The sequence below is a fragment of the Scyliorhinus canicula genome, chromosome 1 (assembly GCF_902713615.1).
Source record: "Scyliorhinus canicula chromosome 1, sScyCan1.1, whole genome shotgun sequence".
Classification (NCBI taxonomy): Eukaryota; Metazoa; Chordata; class Chondrichthyes; order Carcharhiniformes; family Scyliorhinidae; genus Scyliorhinus; species Scyliorhinus canicula.
In genome coordinates, this window is record NC_052146.1 from 17,052,259 (window position 1) to 17,078,109 (window position 25,851).

Below are 25,851 nucleotides of genomic sequence, written 5' to 3' on the forward strand. Positions count from 1 at the left end.
TAATATCCGCCAACACATATCATGAAAAAATAATAAAATGTTGCACCACAAACTTCAGCTTTATATATAACTTGGCTTGGAAACATCTCGGTATATTGAATCCTTCCCAATCAAGGCACTAACGTGTTTACTGTGTTTTTTTAGGAAACCCTCAACTTGCTATTTTGATATCAGCACTATTTTCAGTACGGTTATCACATTTATTTTAAATTGTTCATCACGTAATTTGAATGCACTTCTGAACGAGAGCTGCTGCTTCAAGTGGTAAAGCCACCGCATGTGGCTTCTCCTTCAACAGCACCTTCCAAACCACACAACCTCTACCACCTAGAAGGACAATAGCAGCGGGCATGTGGGTACACCACCACCTGCAGGTTCCTCTCCAAGCCACTCACCATCCTGACTTGGAGATATCGCCGTTCCCTCACTGTCTCTGGGTCAAAATCCTGGAACTCCCTCCCCAACAGCACTGTGGCCAATAAATGCTGGCGCTTCCCAGCAATGCCCACATCCCATGAAAGAATAAAAGATAATAATAATCTTTATTAGTGTCACAAGTAGACTCACATTAACACTCCAATGAATCATAGAATTTACAGTGCAGAAGGAGGCCATTCGGCCCATCGAGTCTGCACCGGCCCTTACAAAGAGCACTCCACTGAAGCCCACGTATCTACCCTATCCCCGTAACCCAGTAACCCCCCACTTAACATGTTTTGGACACTGAGGGCAATTTAGCATGGCCAATCCACCTAACCCGCACATCTTTGGACTGTGGGAGGAAACCGAAGTTACTGTGAGATTCCCCTAGTCGCCACATTCCAGCGCCTGTTCGGGCACACCGAGGGAAAGTTCAGAATGTCCAAATTGCATAACAAGCATGTCTTTCGGGACTGTGGGATAAACGGGAGCACTCAGAGGAAACCCACGCAGACACCGGGAGAACGTGCAGACTCCGCACAGGCAGTGACCCAAACCGGGGATCGAACCCGGGTGCCTGGCGCTGTGATGCAACAGTGCTAACCACTGCGCTACTGTGCCGCCCATAACCCTGGGGCCAAGGTTAATGCTGTGGGGACGCGGGTTCAAATCCCACCATGACAGCATGTGGAATTCATATTCAATTAATAAACCCATCTGGTTCACTAATACCTTTTCAGGGCAGGAAATCTGCCATCCTTACCTGGTCTGGCCTACATGTGACTCCAGACCCACAGCAACGTGGTTGCATCCTAACTTCCCTCTGAGGTGGTCAGGCATGCATGTTCAAGGGCAATTAAGTATGGGCAATAAATGCTGGTCTTGCCAGTGTCACCCACATCCCATGAACGAAGAAAGAAAAAGACTCCATTTCGTATGAAAACGTTCAGCGGTGGACTTCGAAATAAAAGCACTGAGGGGACACAATCGTTAGGCAGATACTTTGAATTTTGCAGAAGCTTGGATGTGCAATGTATCAATCTCAGTGTTCACTGCAATTGCACACCATTTGCCAATTATCCCTCTCTGTTGTTTGATCGAGCGAATCCAACCATTTGTGTTTCTTCTACAGTACCACAGCACCCTGGCATCTTTAAATGGCTTAGAAGTTCACCTGAGTGAAAATTTACTCAACAGGAATTTCTGTAACATAATTGGCCACAACTTTGCACATTATGACCGCATTCAGCATATCCTCACAGGTCAGTATTTGTGTGTGTTGTGTGTGCATATATGGCTATATGTGTATGTGTGTGTGTACCATAGAATCCCTATCACGCAGAAGGAGGCCATTCGACCCATCGAGTCCACACTGACCCTCTGAAAGAGCACCCCATCTAGGCCCAATTTCCCCCTCCCCGCCCTATCCACCTAGCCTTTGGAGACTTCAGTGTAATTTTGCATTTTATTTAGACTTTATCCCAGAATTATTGATTAACTCTTTATTACAGCATGTGTGTGGGTTCTGTGTGCTGTGTGTGTGTGTTGTGTGTGTGTGCGTGTGTGTGGTGTATGGGTTTGTGTGTACGCGGTGTAGGTATTTGTGCCTGCGGTGTATATATCTGTGTGTGTGGTGTGTTTGTGTGTGTGTGGTGTATGTGTTTGTGTGGTGTATGTGTTTGTGTGATGTGTGTATGTGCTTGTCTATGTATGTGTGTGGTGTATATGTTTGTGTCTGTGGTGTATGTATATTTGTGTGTGGTGTGTGTGTGTATGATGTATGTGTTTGTGTGGTGTATGTGTGTGTGAAAATGGGTTGTGTATGTATGTGTGTGTGTGATAAATGTGTTGTATGTGTATGTTTGGAATGGTGTCTGTGTTTGTGTATGTATTTGGACTTGTTTATTGTCACGTGTACCGAGGTACAGTGAAAAGTATTTTTCTGCGAGCAGCTCAAACAGATCATTTAGTACATGAAAAGAAAAGAAAATACATAATAAGGCAACACAAGGTACACAATGTAAATACATAGACACCGGCATCGGGTGAAGCATACAAGAATATAGTATTAATTAGGTCAGTCCATAAGAGGGTCGTTTAGGAGTCGGGTAACAGCGGGGAAGAAGCTGTTTTGAATCTGTTTGTGCGTGTTCTCAGAAATTTGTATCTCCTGCCCGACGGAAGAAGTTTGGAAGAGTGAGTAAGCCGGGTGGGAGGGGTCTTTGATTATGCTGCCCGCTTTCCCAAGGCAGGAGTAGATAGAGTCAAGAGATGGGAGGCATGTTCATGTGATAGACTGGGCGGTATTCACGACTCTCTGAAGCTCCTTGCGGACTTGGGCCAAGCAGTTGCCATACCAGGCTGTGATGCAGCCAGATAGGATGCTTTCTATGGTGCATCTGTAAAAGTTGGTAAGAGTCAGTGTGGACATGCCGAATTTCCTTAGTTTCCTGAGAACTATAGGTGCTGTTGTGCTTTCTTAGTGGTAGCATCAACGTGGGTGGACCAGGACAGATTGTTGGTGAAGTGCACACCTAGGAATTTGAAGCTGTCAACCATCTCCATCTCAGCCCCGTTGATACAGACAGGGGTGTGTACAGTGCATTGCTTCCTGAAGTCAATGACCAGCTCTTTAGTTTTACCGGCATTGAGGGAGAGATTGTTGTCGCTGCACCACTCCATGAGGTTCTCTATCTCCCTCCTGTATTCTGACTCATCGTTGTTCAAGATCCGAACAATGGTGATGTTGTTAGCAAACTTGTAGATGGAGTTGGAACCAAATTTTGCCACGCAGTCGTGTGTGTATCAGGAGAATAATAGGGGGCTAAGTACGCAGCCTTGCGGGGCCCTGGTATTGAGGATTATCGTGGAGGAGGTGTTGTTGTTTATTCTTACTGATTGTGGTCTGTAGGTCAGAAAGTCGAGGATCCAGTTTTAGAGTGAGGAGCCAAGTCCTAGGATTTGGAGCTTTGATGTGGGCCTGACTGGGATTATGGTGTTGAAGGTGGAGCTGTAGTCAATAAATAGGAGTCTGATTTAGGAGTCCTTGCTGTCGAGATGCTCCAGGTATGAGTGTAGGACAGGGAGGTAGTGTCTGCTGTGGACTGGTTGTGGCGGTATGAGAATTGCAGTGGATCTAGGCATCCTGGGAATATGGAGTCAGTGTGCTTCATGACCAACCTCTCGAAGCACTTCATTATGATCGATGTCAAGGCCACCGGACGGTAGTCATTGAGGCACGTTGCCTGGTTCTTCTTTGGCACCGGTATGATGGTGGTCATCTTGAAGCAGGTGGGGACCTCGAATGGGGTAGGAACAGGTTAAAGATCCGCGAACACATGTGCCAGCTGGTCCGCACAGGCTCTGAGTGCACGAACAATGATGAGTCAGATATAGGAGGGAGATAGAGAACCTAGTGGAGTGGTACAGGACCCATCGCCTTCCGAGGGTTCACTTCCAGGAAGGTCGATCTGCCTACAGAAGTTGTGACTGTGGATATAGGTGTGTCCGGGGCTGCTGGAGCAGTCGACAGCAGTTTGATGTTTTCCTGCTCGAACCGAGCACAGAATTGACTGAGTTCATTGGGGAGGGGTACGCTGCTGCCGGAGATACTGCTCGGCTTCTCTTTGTAGCCCGCTATGTTGTTTAGGCCTTGCCACAACCGAAGAGAGTCTGTAATGCTAGTCTGTGACTCTAGTGTGTGTGATGTATATGTTGTGTATGTTTGTGTGTGTATGGTGTATGGGCTTGTGTGGTGTAATGGTTTGTGTATGTATGGTGTTTGCATGTGTGTGCATGTGTGTGTATATTTCTTTCGATTTCTCTTTTTTAAAAAAACTTCAGCGTACCCAATTATTTCCTTTTTTACAATTAAGGGGCAATTTAGCATGGCCAATCCACCTAACCTACACATCTTTGGGTTGTGGGGGTGAGACCCACGCAGACATGGGGAGAATGTGCAATCTCCACATGGACAGTGACCCAGGGCCGGGATTCAAACCCGGGTCCTCGGCGCCGTAGGCAGCAATGCTAACCACTGCGCCACCGTGCTGCCCTCGACTTCTCTTCTGAAGGGACTGACCATACTCAAAGGTCATACCCAAGTGGGCAATCCTATTTTGGGTGAGCTTTATCAGTCAGTGTCGGCAGGTGATTTGGTTGTTTTTGGGTTGGTAGAGAAGGTCATCATAAATGAAGCCACTCGCCTCGGATTCAGGCGTTCCCTTTCCAGCAGGACTCTCTGCATCAGGATTACGGGATGAAGACAGAATTTATTTTGCCCCTCCTTATTCCAGGGCGCTGGACCCAATTGTTGCACTGTTAATTTATAACCTGTGACTGAGATATTGGGCGGAATTCTCTGACCTCCCGCAGGGTCGGGGAATTGCCCGGGGCCGACGTAATTCCCGCCCCCGACGTGGCTGGAATTCTCCGCCACCCGGGAATTGGCGGGAGCGGGAATCGCGCCCTGCCGATTGGCGTGCCCCCCACGGCGATTCTCCGGCCCGCAATGGGCCGAAGTCCCGCCGCTGTCAGGCCTCTCCCGCCGACCTGGTTTAAACCACCTCTGTGCCGGCGGGTTGGCGGCGCTAGCGGGCCCCCGGGGTCCTGGGAGAGGCGCGGGGCGATCGGACCCCGGTGGGTGCCCCCACGGTGGCTTGGCCCATGATCGGGGTCCACCGATCGACGGGTGGGCCAGTGCCGTGGGGGCACTCTTTTTCTTCCGCCGCCGCCACAGCCTCCACCATGGCGGAGGTGGATGACACCCCCTCCACTGCGCATGCGCCGGTGTTGACGTCAGCCGACCGGCGAAGGCCTTTCGGCCAGCCCCGACCCCGGCCCACGTGCGCCAAAGGCAGTCGGCGGAGCGGGAGCCACTCCAGTGCGGGCCTAGCCCCTAAAGGTGCGGAGAAGTCCGCACCTTTGGGGAGGCCCGACGCCGGAGTGGTTGGCGCCACTCCGCTATGCCGGGACCCCCCGCCCTGCCGGGTAGGGGACAATTTTTCCCATTGGGTGATGTTCCACATGAACATTTCCAGGTTTCGTTGACTTTCCATCAGGCCACCAGCTTACTGCTGGGGATTGTTGTATAAAAGCATAAAACAGTGGCGTACAGAAGAAGGCCATTTGGCTCGTTGTGTCTGTGTCGGCTCTTCTGAAGAACAATCCAGTTAGCCCCACCTTTCCCCATTTCCCTGCAATGCTTTCCTCCAAGTCTGTCTTTTGACAACTACCATTGATCGGAATCAGGCAATGCCCACACATATTTTAAAATTTTGTCCTTAAGATAAATAACTAAAATGGACAAACATTCCTCAGTCTATTAGGGACAGCCTAGATTTTGTATAATTAAATCAGATTTTGTTCAGCTTGCAAGGGCGGCACATAAGAACTAGGAGCAGGAGTAGGCCATCTGGTCCCTCGAGCCTGCTCCCCCATTCAATGGCTGATATCACTGTGGACTCCGCTCACTTATCCACCCACGGTGCACTGTGGCACAGTGGTTAGCACTGCTGCCTCACAGCGCCAGGGACCCAGTTTCGATTCCAATCTCGGGTGACTGTGGAGTTTGCACTTTCTTCCTGTGTTTGCGCTGATTTCCTCCGTGGTGCTCCGGTTTCCTCCCACAGTCCAAAGATGTGAATTGGCTATGCTAATATTGGGGTTATGGGGCTAGGAACGGGTGAATTGGGACTAGGTAGGGTGCTCTATCGGAGCAAGGGCTGGTGCAGACTCGATGGGCCAAATGGCCTCCTTCTGCATTGTAGGAATTCTATTTTTAGGGCAGCACGGTAGCATAGTGGTTGCTTCACAACTCCAGGGTCACAGGTTCGATTCCCGGCTGGGTCACTGTCTGTGCGGAGTCTGGACGTTCTCCCCGTGTCTGCGTGGGTTTCCTCCGGGTGCTCTGGTTTCCTCCCACAGTCCAAAGTCGTGCAGGTTAGGTGGATTGGCCACGCTAAATTGCCCTTAGTGTCCAAAAAATGTTAAGTGGGGGTTACTGGGTTACGGGGATCGGATAGATACGTTGGCTTCAGTCGGATGCTCTTTGTAAGGGCTGGTGCAGACTCGATGGGCCGAATAGCCTCCTTCTGCACTGTAAATTCTGTGATTCTATGAAAAGTCAGTGAAGGCAACAACGGGAGAGAAGATGATGCTGTGTGGAAAGGGACCAGCAGATGTCCTCAGCGCTCTCCAATCCAGACAATCTCTTTAGGCAGAACAGTGCTTCTGTCTGTGCTTTCCCAAAGGGATAGACCGGACACTGGGGCAAGAATGGGATGGTTGTGAGGAAGCTGTTGAAGGAGTGGAGAGGTATTGCCTGGTGCAGGTTGTTTAGTGCAGAGGTCAGGGTCACCGGCCATCTCTTATCTCATGGGATTGTGCCGTACCTGGGTCTGTTGGCCCATGTTCTGGGCATCTACCTGCACCATCCCTCCCACAGATGTAGCAGCCCCCCTCCCCGCCCCCTGCCCCTCATACAGACCCCAGGACAGGCCTGACTCAGTTTTCTCCAGGAACTGGTCACCTTGCTGAGGATTGGCACTAACCCAGATTCAGGAGAGTGGGCAGTGGGAACGGGAATTAGGACTGGAGGCAGTGTGAGACTCTGGAAGGATTTAGAAATGAAAACAATCCCCTGAGGCCTCAATAGGGCCTCCAATAGGTGTTGATTACCGTTGAAGCTTAATCGGTGTGTGACTCATCTCAGCTCAGCTCAGCTCAAACTAATAAAGAGGCTGTTGGAAGTGCACCATCAGTAAGATAAGCGCAGGAGCGGTTGGGAAGGAGCGTACCCTGAGTGAGACACAGCTAGAGTGAGGGTGTGTGTTTGGGAACTCGATTCAGTGGGGAAAGAGGCCTTCTCTTGCTTTTTTTGCTTTCCATCTTTTTAATCTTCAGAGAGTGGTCTAGCCCTGCCGCAGGAGGCTGCAGGGGGGGGAGAGCTGGTTGGTAAGTAGCGGGTAAATTGTTATTCTCAAACTTAAAGCTATATTGAGGAACGGTAAGTTTTTAAAAAAATAACTAATTGGCAGAAATTTAACGCACGCGTGTTTTAACGTCAGGCATGACTGGGGAGCTCAGTCCTGTTTTTTGCACTCCCTGCATTATGTGGGAATTCCTAGATGCTCTGTGCAGTCTGGATGACCACATTAGCAGGAAGTGCCATCGGTTTGACCAGCTTGAGAGTCAGGTTTTGCTGTTAGAGCGTTGGCTGGAGGCACAGGTTGCCTCCGCGAGGGTAAGAGGTTGATGGATAGCTCGCTTTCAAAAGGGTCACCCCGCAACTTAAGGAAGTGCAGTCAGAGAGGGAATAGGTGACCACCAGTCAGAAGACGTTGGGGTGGGGGTGGGCAAGGCAGGTAGTGACGAAAGCCCCAGAGTGCATCTCACTCACAAACCGTTTTTCTGTATTGGAAGACGGTAGGAGTGACGGTTCCTGTGAGGAGTGCAGCTAGGGTGGAAGAGCAATAGTGGCAGGGAACTCGACAGTGAGGGTTGCAGACTGGAGTTTCTGCAGCTGCAGACATTACTCCAGGATGGTGTGTTGCCTCCCTGGTGCCGGGGTCAAGGATGTCACCGAATCGCTGCAGGGAATTCTGAAGGGGGAAGGTGAACAGTCAGTGGTCGTGGTTCACATTGGTACCAACGACATCGGTAGAAAGAGGGTTGAGGTCCTCAGCAATAATTTAAGGAGCTGGGTAGCAGATTGAAAAGCAGGACCTCGGAGGTTGTAATCTCTGTATTACCCCTGGCGCTACGTGCTCGTGAGTATAGGACTAGGAGGATAGAGCTGATGAACGTGTGGCTGAAGAAATGGTGTGGGAGAGAGGACTTTAGTTTCCTGAATTACTGGATCCATTTCTGGGGAAGGTTGGATCTATACAAGTCGGACGGGTTGAAAAATGAATTGAAATGAAATGAAATGAAAAAATGAAATGAAAAATCGCTTATTGTCACGAGTAGGCTTCAATGAAGTTGCTGTGAAAAGCCCCTAGTCGCCACATTCCGGCGCCTGTCCGGGGAGGCTGGCACGGGAATTGAACCGTGCTGCTGGCCTGCTTGGTCTGCTTTAAAAGCCATCAATTTAGCCCAGTGAGCTAAACCAGCACCTGAACCCGAATAATAAGACCATAAGACATAGGAACAGAATTAGGCCACTCGGCCCATTCAGTCTGCCCCACCATTCAATCATGGCTGATATTTTTCTCATCCCCATTCTCCTCCCTTCTCCCCATAACCCTGATCCCCTTATTAATCAAGAACCCATCTATCTCTGTTTTAAAGACGCTCAGTGATTTGGCCTCCACAGCCTTCTGTGGCATAGAGTTCCACAGATTCCCCACCCTCTGGCTGAAGAAATTCCTCCTCATTTCTTTAAAGGATAGTCCCTTTAGTCTGATAGTCTGAGATGGTGTCCTCTGGGAATGGGACCAACATCCTTTGGGGAGGTTTGCGAGTGCCGTTGGGATCCTAAAAACTAATTTGTCAGGGGGGTTAGTCACAATGTGGTGGTACAGTGGGGGGGGGGGGGGGGGGGAGGGGGGGGGGGGGGGATGATATTTGCTATCAATTTTGAGGAAGGGACAGGACAGGCACCTCAATATTCCAGGGTATAGAATCTTCAGATGAGACAGGGAGGGGTGTAAAAGAGGAGGCAGTGTTGCAAAATTCATCAAGGAGTCAATTCTGCAGTGAGGACGGATGGTATTTTGGCAACCTTCTCAATTGCGGCCATACGGATGGAATTCATTTTTTTTTTTTATAAATTTAGTGTACCCAATCATTTTTCCAATTAAGGGGCAATTTAGAGTGGCCAATCCACCTAGCTTGCACCTTTTTGGGTTGTGGGGGCGAAACCCACGCAAACACGGGGAGAATGTGCAAACTCCACACGGACAGTGACCCAGAGCCGGGATCGAACCTGGGACCTCGGCGCCGTGAGGCAGCAGTGCTACTCACTGCGCCACCGTGCTGCCCTACGGATGGAATTCAAAAGCAAAAAGGGGCAATCACATTTCTGGGAGTGTACTATATACCCCCAAACAGTCATGGAGACATAGAAGAGCAGCTATGTGGACAAATCTCAGAGAAGTATAAAACAATCGCATAATAATAGTACGGGATTTCAAATCCCCAATACTAACTGGGATAGGGAAAGTGTGAAATGCTTGGAGGGAGCAGAATTCTTAAAATGCATCCAGGAGAACTTTTTGAGCCAGCATGTAGAAGAGAGGGGGCAGTACTTCATCTAATTTTAGGGAATGAAGCCGGGCATGTGGTAGAGGTGTCAGTGGGGGAGCATTTTGATGATAGTGACCATACCTCAGTAAGATTTACGGTTGTTGTGGAAAAAGGTAAAAATGGACCGGAAAAAGAGGGCGGTCCCGCACGTGCGTGTTTCCTGCAGGCACGCCGTTTGCTGGTGGCGGAATTCTCTGTTTCTGCTGCTTCTCAATGGGATTTCCCATTGAGGCCTCCCCAGGAAACACACGGGCGGCGGTTCCCTGCCGGCGGGAAGAGAGAATTCCGATAGCCGGGGTTTCTGAATTGGGGGAAGGCCATTTTGAATAAGATAAGACAGGATCTGGCCAAAGTGGTCTGGGAACAGCTACTTGTAAGAAAATCCATATCAGAACAGTGGGAGTCATTCAAACAGGAAATAGAGAGAGTACAAAGCCAACATGTTCCCGTAAAGGTTAAGGGTGCCATGAAAGGTAAAGGGACCATTAGAGACCAAAGTGGCAACCTGTGCATGGAGCTGAAAGACATAACTGAAATAGTAAATGAGTATTTTGCATCTGTGTTCACTGTGGAGAAGGACCATGTGGGTGTAGAAAGCAGGGAGACGGACTGTGATATAATTGAGTTTAGCATTGAGAGAGAGGAGAAGTTAGCAATTCCAATGGGCTTAAAAGTGGATAAATCCCTAAGCCTAGCTGAGATATATCTGAGGTTGTTGTGTGAGGCAAGGGGGGAGATTGCAGGGGCTCCGAAGCCAATTTTCAAATCATCTCTAGCCACAGGAGAGGTGCCAGAGGACTGGAGGATAGCTTTATTGTTTTTTTTAAATAAATTTAACGTGCCCCATTCTTCTCTTTTCCAATTAAGGGACAATTTAGCGTGGCCAATCAACATACCTCGCACATCTTTTGGGTCTGGGGATGAGACCCATGCAGACACAGGGAGAATGTGCAAACTCCACATGGACAGTGACCCAGAGCTGGGATCGAACCCGGGTCCTCGGCCCCATGAGGCAGCAGGGCTGCCCTGGAGGACCGCTAACGTGGTACCATTATTCAAGACGGGAAATTATTGGAGAGGAAAGGATTAATCAAGGATAGTCAGCATGACTTTGCCAGGGGAGATCATGTCTAACAAATTTGATTGATTTCTTTTCTAGGAGGTGACGAGGAGTGTAGTTGAGGGCAGTGCAGTTGATGTAATCTACAGGGGAGACTAATCAAGAGGATTAAACCCATGGGATCCAGGGCAATTTGACAAATTGGACCCAAAATTGGCCTAGTTGGAGGAGGCAGATGGTAATGGTCGAAAGTTGTTTTTGTGACTGGAAGCTGTATCCAGTGGTGTTCCACAGGGATTGGTGCTGGGATCCTTGTTGTTTGTAGTGTACATTAATGATCTGGATGGGAGGGGCAGCACGGTGGCACAGTGGGTTAGCACTGCTGCCTCACGGCGCCGAGGTCCCAGGTTCGATCCCGGCTCTGGGTCACTGTCCGTGTGGAGTTTGCACATTCTCCCCGTGTTTGCGTGGGTTTCGCCCCCACAACCCAAAGATGTGCAGAGTAGGTGGATTGGCCACGCTAAATTGCCCCTTAATTGGGAAAAATGAATTGGGTACTCTAATTTTTTTTTTAATGATCTGGATGGGAATGTGGGTGGTATGATCATTAAGTTCACAGATGGCACAAAAATTGGTGGTACGATAAATAGCGAGGATTCATAGATTCATAGAATTTAGGAAAGCCTTAGATCACAGGATAATATAAACGGGTTGGTCAGATGGGCCGCGCAGTGGCAAATGGAATTTAACCTTAAAAACTGTGAGGTGGTGCATTTTGGACAGCCAGACGGGTAGATAAGGCGGTTATGAAGGCCTATAGGATACTTGTCTTCTGAACTGAGTCATAGACTATAAGAGAAGGGAGGTTATGATGGAGCTGAAAGATTTGTTAGGTCACAGCGAGAGTATGTGTGCAGTTTTTTTTAAATTTAGAGTACCCAATTCATTTTTTCCAATTAAGCGGCAATTTAGCGTGGCCAATCCACCTACCCTGGGGCAGCACGGTGGCGCAGTGGTTAGCACTGCTGCCTCACGGCACCGAGGTCCCAGGTTCGATCCCGGCTCTGGGTCACTGTCCATGTGGAGTTTGCACATTCTCCCCGTGTCTGCGTGGGTTTCGCCCCCACAACCCAAAGATGTGCAGGCTAGGTGGATTGGCCACACTAAATTGCTCCTTAATTGGAAAAAATGAATTGGGTATTCTAAATTTATATTTTTTTTAATCCACCTACATCTTTGGATTGTGCGGGCGAAACCCACGCAAACACGGGAAGAATTTGTGTGCAGTTCTGATCTCCACACGCTGATGATTTGCCGATAGGAAGGACGTGATTGCACTAGAATGGGTGCAGAGGATATTCATCAGGAAGTGGCGTCGGCTGGAGCATTTCAGCAATGAAGAGAGGCTGGGTAGGCTGGGATTGTTTTCCTTAGAGCAATGAAGGCCAAGGAAGGGAACCTCATCGAGGTGTACAAAATTATAAGTGACAGAGATAGGGGGCGGGATTCTCTGACCCCCCCCCCCGCCCCGGGCCGGGTCGGAGAATCACCCGGGGCCGGCGTCAATCCCGCCCCCGCCGTGTCCTGAATTCTCCGTCCACCGAGATTCGGCGGGGGCGGAAATCGCCCCGCGCCAGTCGGCGGGCCACCCGCGGCGATTCTCCGGCCCGCGATGGGCCGATGTCCCGCTGCTGACAAGCCTCTCCCGCCGGCGTGGAATAAACCACCTACCTGACCGGCGGGATTGGCGGCGCGGGCGGGCCCCGGGGTCCTGGGGGGGGGCGCGGGGCAATCTGGCCCCGGGGGGTGCCCCCACAGTGGCCTGGCCCGCGATCGGGGCCCACCGATCGGCGGGGGGCTTGTGCCGTGGGGGCACTCTTTTTCTTCCGTCTTCGCCATGGTCTTCACCATGGCGTAGGCGGAAGAGACCCCCTCCCCTGCACATGCGCCGATATGACGTCAGCAGCCGCTGACGCTCCGGCGCATGCGCGGACTTACGCCGGCCGGCGAAGTCCTTTCGGGCCCCGGTTGGCGGGGCGCCAGAGGCTGTTCACGCCAGCCGGCGGAGTGGGAACCACTCTAGCGCAGGCCTAGCCCCTCAATGTGAGGGCTTGGCCCCTAATGGTGCGGAGACTTCAGCACCTTTGGGGCGGCCCGACACCGGAGTGGTTCACACCACTCCAACACACCGGGACCCCCCACCCCGCAGGGTAGGGGAGAATCCCGGCCAGGGTTCCTCGAAGTAGAGGGATCAATAGCCAGGGGCGTAGATTTAAGGTAATGGCCAGGAGAGTTAGAGGGGATTTGAGGAAGAACCTCTTCACCCAGGGTGATCGGAATCTGGGACTCACTGCCTGAAGGGGTGGTAGAGGCAGGAACCCTCACAACATTTGTGAAGCATTTACAGCATTTGCAATGCCGCAGCAAACAAGGCTGGCAAAATTGTCACTGGTCAAGTAAACCAGAGACCCAGAGTACTGCTCTGGGGACCCGGGTTCAAATCCCGCTGCTGCAGATGGTGAAATTTGAATCAATAAAAATATGGAATTATAAGTCTAATGATGACCATGAAACCATAGCTGATTGTCGTAAAAACCCACCTGGTTCAGTAATGTCTTTTAGGGAAGGAAATCTGCCATCCTTACCTGGTCAGGCCTACTTGTGACTCTCAACCCACAGCAATATGGCTGACTCTTGACTGCCTCCTCAAGGTCAATTAGGGAAGGGCGATAAATGCTGGCCCAGCCAGCGATGCCCACGTCTCATGAACAAATTTTTTTAAAAGGAGGGGGAAATACTGGGATGGGGGGGATAAAAACCTACCGAACACACTAAACTGTAATGTTGAAATGATGTGCTTCAGTAGACCGAGACAAATAAGCAGCAAAACCTCTCTTTGTGATTGAATAATCGCTACCAAACTATTCCTTTTCTTTTTAAAGCTCAGCTCTCTCCTGACCCGCACAAGGCTCACTTCATCCGGGCAACAGCTTTGACGCACACGGACTTGAACCACAACAGTACCACTCAAGAGATGATTGTGCGGTACGTTGTGTATGTTGGGAAGGTTGGAGAGGATACACCGTTTGTCTAGAGTTTATCACTCAGCCGGTCAGACGGCGGGCAGAATGGTAGCTGAGTAACTGGAGCAGGATGTTGCGGGGCCTCACGGTGAGATGATATTTCTATCGGTTTTGGCGAAGTCAACGAGCCGAGAGCAGGACAAGTCATCCGGCACTTTCTGGAGAATTGGAAGTCAGTCATGCCTATCTTTTCCACGCTGAAATTGATGGGACTTTTTCGCGGGAGTGCATTGAATCCAGGTCAATGCGCTCAACCCAGCTACCCCAGTTGTGACACCCATACTATTTCCCTGACTGAGGTTAATTAACTCAGGAGAGACCAAGTTTGAAACTGGGATCATTAGTAGCTGCATAAAGAGGAGCTGCTACAGCCTGAATGCTGGGTCTGCATCACATCAGAACGTCCAACGCTGAGGATTTGTGTCCAAGGGAGATTGGAAAATTATGGCCATTCGCCCAAATATTTCCACCGTTATTTACCTCACGCTGGGCCAACCAATTGGTGGAATGGGTCTTGTCCCTCCTCTTCATTTACCTAATGCAGAACAGTGATCAACAGGGAGGAATTATTTGAGAATATATATAATATAAAGGCTTCAATCAAGTTACTGTGAAAAGCCCCTAGTCGCCACATTCTGGCGCCTGTTCGGGGAGGCCGGTGCGGGAATTGAACCCGCGCTGCTGGCCTTGTTCTGCATTACAAACCAGCTGCCTTAGCCCACTGTGCTAAACCAGCCCCTCTGAGACTTACAATGACTAATAGAGTGGATTAAATCATCCACCTATCTCATTACCTTGGAGCTAAGCTGTAAAGGTGCAGGTGCAGTTCACTGTGCTAAACCAAACACTAGTTGCCACATTCTGGCACCTGTTCGGGGAGGCTGGTACGGAAATTGAACCCGCGCTGCTGGTATTGTTCTACATTACAAGCCAGCTGCCTTAGCCCACTGTGCTAAACCATCAAATCATCCACCGATCTCATTACCTTGGAGCTAAGTTGTGAAGGTGCAGGTGGGTCGCCAATTCTCAATATTCTATAGGAGAAAGAAGAATGGAGCTTCATTTATATAGCACCTTTCAAAACCTGAAGCGGTTTGGACGTGCTTTCCAGCCAGCTAGGTGTTGAAGCATTGTGTCAGGAAAAACCCCCAACTTGCACATTGCAAGTGATGCTAATCGAGGGATTGATAGTCAAGGATAGCAGAGCGAGCTGTACTGCCCTTCTTCAGAATTGAGCCCTGGGATCTTTCCATCCACATGAGAGGGCGGATGGGGCCTCAGTGTAATGCCTCTCCCCCCCCCCCTCCCCCCCCCAAGTGATTCACCCTCCCACAGTTGACAACCCCGTGTTAATCAATACCTCTTTCTCCAACAGAAATGCCTCCACTGCCGTTTACTGCTGCCGTAACCCAGCCCAGGAAACTCACTTCCAAAACCTTGCGTCTCCTGCCCGGAACTCTGGTATTCCAAATCCCCGTGACAGCGCTTTCGCTCTACCGGGGAGAGCCAAGCAGAAGCTGCTAAAATACGGAGTAAACCTGCTCTGAGTCGCACCGTTCTCGGAGATTTGTCAGCAGTATTCAGCGGACTCTGTTTTTTAATGAACAAATGGAGAACAATGTAACTTTTTTAAGTCGCGCCCACTCGATTTACAATCAGTCGCTGATGCACTCAGGTACCATGGGCTGCCTCCTGCTCCAGGAGATTTGCTTAAATTGGCTAATAGTTAGAGATCCCAAGGACTTTTCTTTTGTTTGTTTTGTAGTGGGAAAGGGTCGACACGGTGGCGCAGTGGTTAGCACTGCTGCCACACGGCGCCAAGGACCCGGATTCGATTGCACATTCTCCCCGTGTCTGGGTGGGTCTCACTCCCCCCCCCCCCCTCCCCAACATAACCCAAAAAGATGTGCAGGGTAGGTGGATTGGCCACGCTGAATTGCCCCTTAATTCGAATTTTGTTTTTAAAGAAGCTGTTTTAAGGAGCATCTTAAAGGAGGTTCGAGAGGGGGCGAGATGTTGGTGGTGGGGGGAGGGAGACAGGGGTTGAAATTTCAGAGTTTAAAAAAAATAAATTTTAGAGTACCTAATTCACTTTTTCCAATTAAGGGGCAATTTAGCATGACCAATTCATCTACCCTGCATATCTTTGGGTTGTGGGGGTGAAACCGACGCAAACACGGGGAGAATGTGCAAACTCCACACGGATAGTGACCCAGGGCCGGGATCGAACCTGTGACACAGGCAGCAGGGGTAACCCACTGCACCACCGTGCTGCCCTAAATTTCAGAGTTTACAGTCTACTATATTATTCCAATTTTCAACACTCTTATTCATGTAATCATTGCAACACTAGTAGAATCACTTTGACATTTTCATTTCTCTTGTGAAATTCTACAGGTTCTCACAGACTTTTTACGTTTAGTCCAGGTATTCCCGCGTCTTGCTGACTTTTCAGACCAGAAACTGCCAATTGAACACATCACTTGGGTGCATTTTTCGGGGAGAGGAGCCCTAGCTGTCCCCCGTCCCTGCCAGCTCAGCAACACAGAGGCTAATTTTTTTTTTAAACAAACAATTTTATTGAGGTATTTTTTGGCATTGTAAATAGTTACAGATAACAGAAATATGCAAACAACACCGAAAAACCAACACTTCAATGCACGCCGGTGCCCAGGCATCCTGCAATGATGTTTTTTTTCTCTCTGTTAGCTTTTTGCACTTTACACAAATGTTGTGTATCAGATCAGAGACATTAGGAATTTTGCCAGTTAGCAATGGTGGCTGATTTTCTTAACATTTATAGATAACTTAAGTTTTTCCATAAATCAATAGTGGTATAAATGAAAGAGAGGGAATAGTATGCAGCATTCGTACCGAATCGAACGCAATGGCGTGCATGTTTATCAGATATAAAATGATAGTCCGGAATTTCCCAGCCCCCCCCCCCCCCGCGGTGCATTTCCCCACGGCGGAGGGCGTTCGCCGTTGCTGCCAGTGGAATATCTCGCAGGCCCGCCCAAGTCAATGGCAATTTGCCTGACTCGCCCGTTCCATAACTGCTGGAATAGGTGATAAGACAGGTAGCTGAAGTTGAAATTTATTGTAACGGTTATGAGTTTGACCGGCCTTTTCTTATTTCTTAAAGCTTTTGAGCTGGCTTCTTCTACCGTTACAGCCGGTGGAAAATCCAGCCTATTATTCAGTCAGGCTTTAGCAATGATTGTATTTGTTGATTTTGTGAATTTTACTGAACCACCTTACCTCCATCCCTGTGGGCATACTTGGCTATCAATTTACTCTCTCTTTTCCACTGACAAAGAGCGGCAACATGGCACAGCTGCCCATTGGCACAATATTACTGCCCGCAGTACTGCACCAACCACAGAAGCAACTATATTCCTTTTGTCACTACAGCTTGCTCTGACTCAGCTGCTGTACCTGCCCTCAACACTTCTGCCTCACTAGCCAAGGGCATACCGATGTGTAGTCTGCATCGTACGACCCTAGCTCCATCTAGTCTGGCTACGGTAGACATGTAGTCCTCTATAACTTCAGTATTTCTTGATAGTATTGATTGATTTATTGTCACGTGTACCGAAGTACAGTGAAAAGCATTTTTCTGCGGCCAAGGGAACGTACACAGTACGTACACAGTAGACAAAAAAGAATAAGCGACAAAATACAACGACAAATACCGTATATACTCACGTATCATGCGACTTTTGAAAACCTAAATTGTAACCTAAATTTGGGGGGTCGCATGATACGCGAGATACAAAATTTGCGGGTGTGAAGTGCTGGCCAAGATTAGGCTGTTAGGCTGTTAAGCAGACCATATCCATTTACGGTAAGTCAAATAGTACCCAGTAGTTAATGAAACTATTATATTTATTTTTGGACATAATGAAATATAAAACAGGAATACATACGTAGGTTAATTAACATTTAATAAAATAAAAACTATTAAAACAAACACATTGTGTTGCCATACACGTTAGTACAACCGTAAAATGTGTCTTTTCATGCCCTGTAGTTTTGATAAAAATACTTTTCTCGCTGAGTTTATTAACGGTTGAGTTTGATGGCATATCAAAATTCACGGGTGTCTCATCCATGTTTCCAATGCACGATAACTTATAGCTGTTAGCTTTGCGATGTTTGATTACAAATGTTTGAAAACTAGTCACTTTTTCTTCTAATTCTTTTGGGAGTTTCTGTGCAATTTTTGTTTTTCTTCTCGCATGGTACATAAGATATATGATAAAAATCATGTTTTGGGGACGAAAATTTAGGGGTCGCATAATACGCGAGATCGCAGGATACGCGAGTATATGGTAAGTAATTGGCTACAGTGCGGAACGAGGACCAAACAAAGCAAATATGACATGAAGCTTATACGAAGCATTATACCACATGAAGCAAATACCTTGCATTCAACACTGCAATTTGACTGATCAATTATTGCTGTACTACGAGTTGCTAATTTTCTTTCCCCTAACTGTCAGATTGCCTCAACACTGCAGGATATTTGTTCTAATGGTAATTTGTAGAATTTTATATTGAAAATGTGCTGTATGTGGTCTTTTGAAAAATGCCTTCTGCCCAGGCTGCTCACATCTGTGCAATAAATTGAATATACTCTGCTCCCTGTGCCTTTCTTGGACTGAAGTATAAAATTGAGGGGATGGGGAGGGGAGGAGTGGACTTTTCTGCAGGATTGATGTTAAATGTTTCAGCTTACAGTGCATTCTGTGTCAACCCTGAGGCTTCCACCAAACTCTTGGTTAGCATCAACATGGGCGGCACGGTAGCACAGTGGTTAACACTGCAACTTCACAGCACCAGGGTCCCAGGTTCAATTCCCGGCTTGGGTCACTGCCTGTGCAGAGTCTGCACGTTCTCCCCGTGTCTGCGTGGGTTTCCTCCGGGTGTTCCAGTTTCCTCCCACAAGTCCTGAAAGACGTGCTGTTAGGTGAATTGGGCATTCTGAGTTCTCCCTCCGCGTACCTGAACAGGCGTCGGAATGTGGCGGCTATGGGATTTTCACAGTAACTTAATTGCAGTGTTAATGTGAGCCTACTGATGAATGAAAATCACTTATTGTCACGAGTAGGCTTCAAATGTAGTTACTGTGAAAAGCCCCTAGTCGCCACATTCCGGCGCCTGTCCGAGGAGGCTGGAATTGAACTATGCTGCTGGCCTGCTTTCAAAGCCAGCGATTTAGCCTTGTGCGAAACAGCGATATCTCCCATGGTGAACTGATCCTTTAGCCTGGCAAGACATCTCCTAAAGTGTCACAGCAGCGTTACCAAGCAAATGCAGACACCAAACCACCAAAAATTATAGTAATAATAATAGCAATTACTTACTGGTAGGCCATTATTGAAAATATCACTGCCGACTTAACTCATATTCAGTATCCAGTGGCTTCGTCTGGATGTGTACATGTCGGTGACTGGCGATCTATCGTGAACCAAATTGCAGAGTTACAGTGCAAAAGGCCATTCAGCCCATCATATCTGCACCGGCTCGCCAAATGAGCAACTCACCTAGTTCTGTAATCCTGCACATTGTATATTTTCAGATAAAAGTCAATTCCCTTATGAATGCCTCAGTTGGGGCAGCATATTGGTTAGCACGTCTGCCTCACAGCGCCAGGGACCCTGGTTCAATTCCGACCTCGGGTGACTGTGGTATTTACACGTTCTCCCCGTATCTTGCGTGGGTTTCCTCCGGGTGCTCCAGTTTCCTCCCACAGTCCAAAGATGTGCAGGTTAGATTGATTGGCCACATTAAATTGCGCCTTAGTGTCCAAAAAGGTTAGTTGGGGTTACGGGGATGGGGCAGGGGGTTCGGGCTTTGGTAGGGTTCTCCTTCAGAGGGTGGGTGCCTGGCAGCATCTGTGGAGAGAAATAGAGTTTACAGCGGAATTGTTCGGCCCATTCCGCTGTCAGGATCTCTCTGTTCGACCGATGGTGGCCCCTTCCCCCGGGAGCAGGTTACCCGGTAGCAGAGGGCGTCGGTCACGCAAAACCCTGAGGACGTTGGCAGGTCTGAAAGTTCCCGCCTCCGACCAATGGCGGGTCCCCTTGGTCACTGGGGGGGGGGGGGGGGGGGGGGCGCAGAAAATCCCACCATACTTTGCAAGTCCAATATGACTCTTTGGGTTTTGAAGAGTCTCTTTAAGTACTGTAGTAGATAAAAAACATTTTGATGGGCTGAATGGCTTCCTCCTACACTGTAAATTCTATGATTTCAGCTGCTCACAGCTTTCACATAGAAGCAGAATTCATTTTTTAAAATTTTATTTGGGTATTTGTAATTTCTATAATAGTAACGACAACAGCAACATAAACATGGTACAAAAAACATTTCCATCCCTATCACTTTCTTCACACCCCCAATCAATGAAACAATAGCCTAACCACCCCATCTAGATTTCTGCCTCCGTTGACGAACGGCTGCCACCTCCGGACGAACCCTAACATTGACCCTCTTAGGGCAAACTTTATTTTCTCGAGACTGAGATACCCAGCCATGTCACTGGCCCAGGTCTCTAATTTTGGGGGCTTCGAGTCCCTCCACATTAACAAGATCCGTCTCCGGGCTACCAGGGAGGCAAAGGCCAAAACGTCAGCCCCCCTGGACTCCCGGCTCTTCCGACACTCCAAAGATCGCTCACTCCCCACTCTGGACTCGGCACCACCCGTGTTTTTAGCCCGTGCACATAACCTTAGCGAAAACCTGCCATAACATATGGACATGGTTTGCTGGACCTCCCGCGTACCTTGCACACCTGGCCTCTACCCCAAAGAACTTGCTCATCCGGGCCACCGTCATGTGTGCCCAGTGGACTACCTTAAATTGTATCAGGCTAAGCCTGAGAAGTGGAATTCTAGCCTCATAGGTCTGTCCTAATGTTTTTACATTAAACACTAATCCTGCCATTTGCATTCAATTAGATGTTCAATGCAGTTTCTACATGGGAACAAAGCTTGGCTGAATTTACATTAAGGAGCAGCAGGAGAGCCAAAGAATTGGCTGTTATTTATTCTTAGAACTGTTATCACCTCATTTACTCTCATGCGCTGTGGTTGGGGGGATCATTCTGCATATGAATAGTGGACTGATCGGTTTTTACACTGGAAATTTTCGACACTGTTCTGAGGAGCCACTGATTTTCTTTCTATCTTAAAAGAGCTTTAGTTTAGGACTGTCTCCATGAAATTATTGTTAGTGATATCTGTTGGATCTGCACTATACTCTATTTAGCAGAGAGGTTAGCACATTTGAAATGAACTGCATTGCAGAGGATTGTGAGATGTGTTAAAAGATTCATCCACTAATCTCACCAACAATGATTTATAGGTTCATATTTATACATAACAGAAAGAAAATAAATAACATTCATCTATTAGTTAGACCTCAGATGGAGTATTGTGCATAGTTCTGGGCGCCACACTAATAATAGAACATAGAACATACAGTGCAGAAGGAGACCATTCAGCCCATCGAGTCTGCACCGACCCACTCAAGCCACCCTATCCCCATAACCAAACAACCCCTCCTAACCTTTTTGAGGGTTATCTTTATTAGTGTTCTAATAATGTTTATTATTGTCACAAGTAGGTTCACATTAACACTGCAATGAAGTTACTGTGAAAATCGCCACTCACCGGCTCCTGTCAGGGTACATGGAGGGAAGTTTCAAAATGTCCAGTTCACCGAACAAGCACGTCTTTCGGGACTTGTGGGAGGAAACCGGAGCGCCCGGAGGAAACCAACTCAGACACGGGGAGAACGTGCAGACTCCACACCGACAGTGATCCAAGCGAGAATCGACCCTGGCGCTGTGAAGCAACAATGCTAGCCACTGTGCTACCGTGATGTAAACGCATTGGAGAGAGCGCAGCAGAGGTTTACAAAAGGATAAATTGGAGAGGTCGGGACTGTTCTCCTTGGAGAGCAGGCTGAGAGGAGATTCGTTAAAAACCACGAGGGGCTTGACAGAGTAGAGAGGCAGAAACTGTTCTTGCTGATTGTAGGATCAAGAACGAGGGGACCCAGATTGAAAGAAGCAAATGTGAGAAAAAAGATTTTCACACAGTGAGTGGTTCGGGTCTTGAATGCACAGCCTGGAAGTGTGGTGTAGGCAGGTTCAATTGAAGCATTCAATGAGCTGATTATTTGAATGGAAACAATGTGCAGGGCTACAGGGGAAAGGCAGAAGAATGGCACTAAGCCATAATGCTCATTTGGGGAACTGGTGCGTGGAGCTGAATGACTGCACCCATAACAATTCTGTATGTGATGCGGAGATGCCGGTGTTGGACTGGGGTGAGCACAGTAAGAAGTCTTACAACACCAGGTTAAAGTCCAACAGGTTTGTTTCGAATCACTAGCTTTTGGAGCACAGCTCCTTCCTCAGGTGAGAATTCTGCATGTGATTAGTACTTTCTTAGAATTATTTCACAAGAAGTAGGGGCGGTACGGTGGCTCAGTGGTTAGCACTGCTGCCTCACTGCCCTGGTTCGGTTCCGACCTCGGGCGATGTCTGTGTGCAGTTTGTATGTTCTCCTCGTGTCTGCGTGGGTTTCCTCCGGGTGCTCCGGTTTCCTCCCACAGTCCAAAGATGTGCAGGTTAGTCGGATTGGCCATGTTAAAATGACTGTTCAGGGATGTGCAGGTTAGGTTGAGGGGATAGAGCAGGGTGAACATTGTAGCGTGCACATTCAAAGGGTCAGAGCAGACTTGTTGGGCCGAATGGCCTTCTTTTGCACTGTAGGGATTCTGAGGTGTGAACGTCACTAGCTAGTCCAGCATTTATTGTTCATTCCCGATTGCCCTTGAGAAGGTAAGCTGCCTTCTGGAACAACTGCAGTCCGTGTAGTGTACATACACCCACAGTGCTGTTGAGGAGCACTTTACCAGCCAGAGAAATGTTAAGACGTGTAGTCACTGTTGACACAGCTAGGCTGTGAGGATTGTTAAATGCCAGGAGGAAAATGTTAAATTTGTGGTATACGATGGCCATGTAAGAAGTTTTGGCTGATGGTAGCTTCACAGGCAGCGTTTTGGGTACGCCGAAGTTTAAGGAAAGTGGAAGATGAAAAATTGGCCTAGCCACTATTAGAATAATTCAGTTTGGAGGTGCCAACGGCACGAATGGAGGTTTCAGTGGGAATGGGCTGGTGCAGAGGTGACAAATGTCGTGACGGTGAAAGTAGATGGTTTTTGTGAGGGACGGGCGAGAAGGCTGGAAGCTCAACTTCGGGGGGTCAGATAGATTTCTGAGCTTGCCAACAGTCTGATTCAACTGGAGCCAGTGGCCAAAGACGGGAATGGAAGGGTGTGGGGTGGGGGGGGTGCATCTTATCTGAGACTGCATGTCAAGCACGGAACTGGCAATAAAGAAGCAGCGGAGGGGGTCAAGAAAAGATAAGAGAGGACGGGTTTGATATCATCAGTGTACATATAGAAACTGATCACAAGATTCTGGATGCGCCTAGTATCAACGGCTGCAAATAGTGAAGAAGGAAGAGGAGAAATAGTGTATCGTAGTCCTATAGATTACAATGGGTTCAGTGATGAATGTGGCGCAATCGAAAAATGAGCAGAGACTTCCAAGTGGGAAAGTTGAACATAGATTTGAGCAGGATCAGGACTTTGAAGAACTTTCCAAAGAAGCCCTACAATGGAAAAGGAGGCCATTTGGCCCATTGGTTTTCATGACCCTCTGAACGAGCACCTTACCTGGGCCCACACCCTGCAACCCCACCTAACCTGCTCATTCCTGGACACTAAGCGGCCATTTTTACCATGGCCAATCCACCTAACCTGCATATCTTTGGACTGTGGGAGAAAATTGGAGCACCCGGAGGAAACCCACGCAGAGGGAGAAACTGCGAAAGTGCAAACTCCACACAGACAAGTCACCCAAGTGTGGAATTGAGAGTCCCTGTTGCTGTGAGGCAGCAGTGCTAAGCACTGTGCCACCCATGAAAGAGGGGGTTCGCCATGACAGGAATTTGCAAGGAAAAAAGGGTTAATGGAGCTTTGATGATGAGTGGGGAGAGGGTGATGGTGGTAGTTTTGAACAGGAGGACAACAGCAGTTTAAGAGAGGAAAATAGTTAGCACAACCGCCTCACGGCGCTGAGGTCCCAGGTTCGATCCCGGCTCTGGGTCACTGTCCGTGTGGAGTTTGCACATTCTCCCCGTGTCTGCGTGGGTCTCACCCCCACAACCCAAAAACGTGCAAGCTAGGTCGATTGGCCACGCTAAATTGCCCCTTAATTGGAAAAATGATTGGGTACACTAAATTTATTAAAAAAAAGAAGAAAAAAAAAAGAGGAAAATATTTTAGCATGGTGGCCAGGAAGGGAGGTTGTGTATTCAACAAATTCAGGGGCAGCACGGTGGCACAGTGGTTAGCATTGCTGCCTATGGTGCTGAGGGCCCAGGTTCGAATCCCAGGCCTGGGTCACTGTCCGTGTAGAGTTTGCACATTCTCCCCGTGTCTGCGTGGGTTTTGCCCCCACAACCCAAAGATGTGCAGGTCAGGTGGATTGGCCATGGTAAATTGCCCCTTAAATGTAAAAGATAATTGGGTACTCCAAATTTATATTTTAATTAAAAAATAAATAATTTGGTAGCAGTGGGGTTGAGGGAGCAGGAGGTCAACCTCACAGGTAAGGTTCAGCCACGTGGGGATATATGGAAATAGAGAAAGATGCGAGTCCAAGCAATGAGATATAATTGGTTAATGATACTATGAAGTACTCAGAGGTGACCTTACCATTGATTAGGCTATGGAAACAGAGATTACATGAATGTGCAAAGCTCAAAGGGTTACCATAAATGTGAAGCAGAGTTGAAACGGAGAGGGCAAGGTGAATTCTAATCTTAAGAGTTTTATAGCACAGCAAGAGGCCCTTCGATCCATCATGTCTGTGCTAGCCGTCAAGCACCTATACATTGGTGACACAATGTTTAGCACTGCTGCCTCACAGCGCAAGAGACTCGGATTCAATTCCAGCCTTTGGTGACTGTGTGAAGTTTGCACGTTCTCCCAGTGTCTGCGTGGGTATCCTCTGGGTGCTCCAGTTTCCTCCCACAGTCCAAAAATGAATTGGCCATGATAAATTGCTCCTTAGTGTCTAAAAGGTTAGGTGGGGATAAGGTGAGGGCTTGGGCATAGGTAGGGTGCTCGTTCAGAGGGTCGGTGCACTTGATGGGCCGAATGGCTGTCATCTGCACTGTAGGGATCCTGTGATTCTATTCTAATCCCAATTCAACTGGGAATTGAAAACAGAAGCATGAAGGCAGGAGCTGAGGGAGGAAAGGAAGAATATATCAAGAACTATATTATTAGGGCAGCACGGTGGCAGCGGGTAGCACTGCTGCCTCATGCCGCCGAGATCCCAGGTTCGATCCCGCCTCTGGGTCACTGTCCACATAGAGTTGGCACATTCTCCCCGTGTCTGCTTGGGTTTCGCCCCCACAGCCCAAAAATGTGTTGGTCACGCTAAATTGGAAAAAATGAATTGGGTACTCTAAATGTATTTTTTAAAAATATATTATTTTTGAAATATGCTTGAACTATATTTACATTACAACAGCACACTTCACAAAGTACCTCATTGGTTGTGGTGCTTTGGTAGGCTCTGACATCATGAAAGGCACAGTAGAAGTACAAATCCTTCCTCTCTTAAGACATGACACTGAGAAACCATTCTGTGTGCTCAGTTTACTGGAACAGGAAGCTTTGATCCAACAGCAGATTCATTGGCCCATTTCTGTGGTTCCCTGTAGGCCTGGGTCATGTATACTTAGGAATGCAGCCAACAGTGAGAAGACTTCATGTCGGCATTCGCTTACATTCCCTTAATGTGAAAGCACTTTAACTGAGGTCATTGAAAGTCTTCAGGTCTCTGGAGAGCTTACTGGTCCTGCACCATCATCACCTACTTAAGCAAAGCTTTGACTCCTGACTTCCCTCCACCACACCCTCTCTGCATTACAATGAAGGGAATTGTCCAGG

The 25,851-nt window shown here is 48.4% G+C and overlaps 1 protein-coding gene across 2 annotated transcripts in view; it reads left to right on the forward strand.

Annotated features, from left to right (window-relative positions):
- The window catches only part of hps4 (HPS4 biogenesis of lysosomal organelles complex 3 subunit 2), a 75,163-nt gene extending 59,501 nt beyond the window's left edge, over nucleotides 1–15,662 (forward strand). The window contains exons 11-13 of one of the 2 annotated variants that reach the window (XR_005462518.1): nucleotides 1,553–1,682; nucleotides 13,674–13,771; nucleotides 15,185–15,235. Coding sequence is in view for 1 of the 2 variants with exons in the window: in XM_038813394.1 (XP_038669322.1) it covers nucleotides 1,553–1,682; nucleotides 13,669–13,771; nucleotides 15,185–15,356 (405 nt within the window). In the remaining variant the exon portion in view is untranslated. Of the gene's footprint in view, nucleotides 1–1,552; nucleotides 1,683–13,668; nucleotides 13,772–15,184 lie in introns of both variants that reach the window. The other variant, XM_038813394.1, reaches the window with a different exon arrangement.
- Nucleotides 15,663–25,851: the final 10,189 nt, after the last annotated feature.